The sequence below is a fragment of the Mytilus trossulus genome, chromosome 7, assembly GCF_036588685.1.
Source record: "Mytilus trossulus isolate FHL-02 chromosome 7, PNRI_Mtr1.1.1.hap1, whole genome shotgun sequence".
NCBI classification, from domain to species: Eukaryota; Metazoa; Mollusca; class Bivalvia; order Mytilida; family Mytilidae; genus Mytilus; species Mytilus trossulus.
Window position 1 is genome coordinate 41,749,778 of NC_086379.1, and position 6,030 is coordinate 41,755,807.

At 33.7% G+C, this 6,030-nt stretch overlaps 1 protein-coding gene across 1 annotated transcript; it reads right to left on the reverse strand.

Moving 5' to 3' along the window:
• Nucleotides 1–537: 537 nt before the first annotated feature.
• On the reverse strand, nt 538–5,467 carry LOC134725092 (uncharacterized). Its single transcript, XM_063588617.1, has 3 exons — nt 4,455–5,467; nt 2,057–2,192; nt 538–658 (listed from the first exon to the last, which is right to left on the reverse strand). Exon 1 carries the CDS (start codon nt 5,210–5,212, stop codon nt 4,466–4,468), a length of 747 nt encoding a protein of 248 aa, XP_063444687.1. The 5' UTR covers nt 5,213–5,467; the 3' UTR covers nt 538–658; nt 2,057–2,192; nt 4,455–4,465.
• Between the last annotated feature and the right edge of the window lie 563 nt (nt 5,468–6,030).

The window sequence follows — 6,030 nt, forward strand, 5'->3', positions numbered from 1 at the left end:
AATACCTGCTCCCGCATTGAAAGGGGCAAAAAATGATTTAATGAGAGACTTTAATGAATTTGCTAGAAAATTAAGATGTAAATTTCTATTTTATTCAAAGAATGAAAAATACACCCATTCAGGGAGAATAGCAAATATGAACCTCACTACAGCTGTGATGCACTTGAAAATTATATTTTCCAAACAAAACATGAGTTGTCGTCAATGCATCCTCGGAGATTTAGAGACAATCTGAAACCTGGTGAGAGGTCAAGCATATCTTCACTTTTGCGAGACAAATCAATTCTTATTAAGAAAGCTGATAAAAGCAACAATGTTATTGGTCTTGATAAGAATATTTACTTATCTGAAGCTTATCGGCAATTACAATTGCATCAATACACTTATGTTCTAATTCGCCAAGCTTAACCGAACATAAATTATTTAGTCAATAAAACTCAACACATGTATACAATAGGAATGAGCTCTCCTTGTGAGTAGCACACTTATACTTTATTTTTCTTCAAACAACAAAACCATTTCATATAAATTCATATTTCAATTGTCATTCAAACATCCATCTGCATCAAATTACTCCTAGTAAATCACACAATTTTCTCAATATAACAAAACACCGTATCGGGACTCCATCCCACTAAAAATCAAAATCAACAACAATCTACAAAACACAATAAATACATTATTATTACAATATATCTTGTCACATCATTACTGTCTAACTTAAATCTATCAAAATGGGTGGGGTGGGTGGGGGATGTGTATAACGAAACGGAAGGTATGCTACTCTGTAAAGGCAGAACTTCGAATAACTGGTTATAAAAATATCTTATATTTATAATGAGATTCTGCACGAGAATCACGATCCTACCCTCGTACAAACGGGTAGAATACCTGCATTGCGACATACAATAGCCAATCAAATCATACAATAACAAACCAGGTATGCAACCATGTGCTCATCAACACGTGTTGAACATAAACAAACACAAACAAGTCATGTGCTTCCGATACTATTAATAAATATATTTATGTTCTAATTCGCCAAGCTTAACCGAACATAAATTATTTAGTCAATAAAACTCAACACATGTATACAATAGGAATGAGCTCTCCTTGTGAGTAGCACACTTTCGAAATGACAAAGTAGATAAGAAAAAACTGGTATGAAAATTACAAGCCAAGATTCTTAGTAACGAGTAGTTTTTCAGAAATATTTTCACGCACATATCCGTCTTTTGCTGTATCTGAAGACCATCTACCGTGTTTCTTAAATATTCTATCTTGAATACCAGCAGCAGCCGCAGCTGTTGCTCCACCTGCTCTTAAACTATGCAAACCAAATTTTGATTTGTCTAATCCCAAAGATTCTAAAGCCTCTAACAGTACTTCTCTGGCTCTTGTATAAGACAAAGGCGCATGACCCCTTAGCACGTACGTGTTAGTCTTTTTACGATATAAAACTGATCTAAATATGAATTCTACAGAATCGTGTTTAATGTTCGCTTGGTTCAAGTATGTCTCTAACATTTGGACTGGACAGGTAACCGAATATGTTTTGGAAATAAAAACATGAGTTCCTGCTCTTTGTTGGTCCGTTTTGCTTTTTTCGATGAATAAAGACATATATAATGAATGAAATGAAACATCTGACCTTTTTAAATTAACTAATTCTGAAAATCTTAAAAATCCGGCATAGCTAACGAGACACATACATGCTATTCTTCTATGATTTAAAGTACTATTTGTATTGCCGTATTTCAAAACCAGTTGATTAAGAATATGAGGAGTTATTGGTTCCTTCTTGTTTACAATGTGATGCCCGATTGACCTTTGTGTACCTTCTTTTATGGAAGTACAAAGAAAAGAATCACAAGGATTTACATATCCAGCTAATTTGTGTGTCCATTGAATGGCATAATATGCTTCATCTATCTTTGCAGAAGAATTATAATTTTTTCGTAAGTGAATCAAATATAATGAGACATTGTAATCTGATGCCGGTAAAGGCTTTATATTAAATAAATTACACCATTTACAAAAGCTATTAAATGCATACCTGTATTTCTTTCTAGTATTATCAGCTCTAGAATTTAAACAATAATCTGGAAGACATTTTGCAAGATTGCTAAGAGCTTCATTCTGTGGTATTTTATCCTTAGACCAACGACCAGTACTAAAAACATCTGCAAAACGTATAAATAAAATAAACAAATAATAATATTATAAAACTTTTTTTTTTTTTTTTTTTTTTTTTTTTTTTTATATATATCTCATATACATCGTACTATTCACTAGACCTTGCTATATCAACATATATAGCCGTGCCATACATCTTACTACATGTATTCTTGCTATATCAACATACATAGCCGTGTCAGAACCAAATTTGCAATACAATGCAAATTTCACATATTGTAAACATTTAACAATATGTACAAATAAACTCGAACATCATTAAGTCGCTTTCATCTTAATTGCCAGTATATCAGACTTAAAATGCTTGGTACCAAAAATGGAGTTTTTATTCTGTCCTTGAACAAATATATTCTGACCTGATGAAAAATCAAGAACTTCTATAACGTAAGGTTGAAATTCCAATCTTCTATTAAAAATCAACGACCAAAATGCCGATGAAGGCCATTTTGGAACGATCAATGTTCCCTCAGCTCTACAGAGAATGAGATGTTTAATACTTTTAGCCACTAAACTTATCGGAGGAACCATCCAATTATTTTCCATTGTCCAATTTTGAGCAAAAGCGTCAATAGCAGTGCTTCCTGGATTCCAAAATTTTGAGTTGAACCTTTTCAGTTTTGTATTATGAATATTGGCAAATCTATCGATTGTGTAAGGACCCCAAATTACATTCATGAAAGTAAAAAACTGAAACGAGGTTTGCCAGTCATCAATATCAACCATTTTAGATATGAAGTCAGCTTTGAAATTTTCACACCGAGGTATCCAAGTAGGACACAACGTGATACCCGACCTTGTACATGTTCTAAAAATATCATAAGCTAAATGTTGTAAATGCAACTTTGTACTGCCTTTATTGATTATATTTACACAATTTTGGTTGTCTGTATGCCATTTAACTATTTTACATTTCAGATCGTGTTCAAACGAATTCAACGATAACTGAATAGCCCTGAGTTCACGCCAAGTGGAACTCAATTTTTTCTCATTTTCATTCAACATACAATGAAAAATCTTTTCATTTGATTCAACAGTATATGCACCTAAAGCTACATTACTTGCATCTGAATATATCATAATTCTCGGTAAAGAATCATTCAATAAACGCTTCTCATTAAGCTCCAACAAGTTTTCCTGCCAAAATTTCAATTCAGCTAATACACATTTTTCATATACTAAATATAGTTTAGAATCCCACGTTTTTCTGTTTTCTATCGCGAAATATATATGCCTCGTCATTAAATTTGTGACATTACCCATAACTGGTGACATTGATATAATTCTTCCGGCAAATTGAGCCAGCATACGTGCGTTCAAATTTGAAAATGATTTTAGTATAATATCAAGAGAATTTTTAGTGTCTTTAATTCTGCGCTCTGGCACCTTTAAAGTAAAATCTTTAGAATCCCAAATCAATCCTAACCATTCTAAACACTGAACCGGTTCAAAAATTGATTTTTCTTCATTGACAATAAATCCAGCCAGTTTAAGTGATGACTTTACAAATTCAGAAGTATCTTTACAATTTTTATAACCTTCATCCATGCCTAATCCATCGTCCAGATAAAGAACAATATTAACACCATTTTCTCGCCAATACTTTACCATTGGTCTCAAACATTTAGTGAATATATAGGGGGCGCTACTTAAACCAAAAGCTAATACAGAAAAGCAGTAAAACTTGTTATTCCAGGAAAAACCTAAATATGTTTGTTGTTCTTTACAGATGTCCAAATGAAAATATCCAGATTTTAAATCAAACTTAATTAGAAAATGATCTTTTTGGAAGAATTCCATTGCAATTTTCCAATCTTCAAATTTTACCTTGTTTTTCAAAACATAGAAATTCAATTCACTTAAATCTAAAATCAAACGCTTTTTACCAGTCTTTTGTGTAGCAACACTGAGAGGATTAACGACGAATGGTTGAAATGGTACTTCTAGAATACAGCCATTGCTAATTAGCTCAGTTATCGCTTCATTTACAAACAAACTATTTTTTAAAGCAGATTTATTATTCCGAAATTTCATTGGAGGGGGTTGTTTCATAAATGGAATTATATAACCCTTTTCAATGGTGTCCAACACAAATTTGTTGGCCCCAATGTGTTTCCAAAACTCTATATGTTTAAATAAGCTTGATTTTACTCCTTTGGCGATTTTTGAAAAATCTATATTATCAAAATATTTAACATGTTGAAAGAGAACATTACTATGACCAAATAGCATTAAATTGTCAACAAAAGAAATATACTCATCTTGTATCTTTTCACTTTGACAAGTTTCCAAAGGTTGGTTTGTTTGTTGCTTTTGGGCAGTTCCTCTTGAAGTGGCCAGTTTGGTGACACTCGTAACAGGTGTCGTATGGGGTCGCCTCGCGGCGACGGAACCTCGGAAAGGGCTGCTGAGTAGCGTTGTAAGGCTGATAGTAACTGTTACTAGTATCAGTAGAGTTGGCAGGTCTAGAAACGGTGGCGGACGGTTTTGAGTAAGGTTTTCCACGGGTTTTCTTTTCTTTGATTGTCTTGAGGGCCCTGCTTTCTGCTTGCCGTAAACGTTTTTCATCTTCTGAATCTGATGCCAGGTCATCACTTTCGTATTCTCTGACTGTGGACCAGCCTGCTGGCGACTTGTCGGCAATTCGAATCAATTTATTCCTCCTGTTGATTTTAAGAATAAGGCCCGATATCAAATTGGTGCTAACGGAATCTTCCGCGGATGTACGCTTCTGAAGTTTCTGCAATTCGGAAACTATATCTGAGTTGAAGGAGTATTGAATCTGATTCCCTTCCCCCTTAAGCTTAACAGACACCTCTTTCTTGAGCTTCTTAGCTAAGGAGTCGTTCCCGGAGACTAACTCGTTCTTCAGAGAAGAAATCTTACTATCAAAATAAGATGTAAAAAGTTCAAAAGTTTGATCACTTATCTGTGGTACAGAACTAGACTTGGCACCTGAATGTACTGGTGGCTCGTGCAAAAGCAAAGTGTCCTCGTCGTCTGAGTGGTTTTCGGTCATTATGTGTATAACGAAACGGAAGGTATGCTACTCTGTAAAGGCAGAACTTCGAATAACTGGTTATAAAAATATCTTATATTTATAATGAGATTCTGCACGAGAATCACGATCCTACCCTCGTACAAACGGGTAGAATACCTGCATTGCGACATACAATAGCCAATCAAATCATACAATAACAAACCAGGTATGCAACCATGTGCTCATCAACACGTGTTGAACATAAACAAACACAAACAAGTCATGTGCTTCCGATACTATTAATAAATATATAAGTCTTGACGGTTTTGACTTCAAGGTTCTCAGAAATAATATCAATGATTATGTCACTAGAATGCACATTCACAATGAAATTGACGAAATTTCATTCAAATACATGATAAATTGCAATCAGAAAAATTATGGACCGGGACAAATGCATATATTACCGAAAATACATAAAATAAATTTTGTAGATTATGACAATGTCATGAGTATATGATTTAATATTGATTTAATAGTTCCTTCAGGGAGACCTATCATTTCCCAGATTGGTACGATCACTGAATACATAGGTCGTTATGTTGATTATTTTCTTGTGCCAATAGTTAAGAAACACCATCATCAGAGATTCATCTGATTTTATACAAAAAATAGAAACAATCAAACCATTAGACAATTGCCTATTATGTAGTTTTGACATAAGTCAGATGTTTACCAACTGTCCAATTGAAGAAATTCTTTTAGCAGTAAGAGCAGCATATGATGCATTTGATAAATCGCATAACACTATAAAATATCCTTCTACAGATGATTTAGTTTCCCTCTTGGGATATGTT

What these genes read in the sequence shown, in the direction of transcription:
- LOC134725092 (XM_063588617.1), bottom strand. Translation starts at nt 5,212, where the DNA reads ATGACCGAAAACCACTCAGACGACGAGGACACTTTGCTTTTGCACGAG.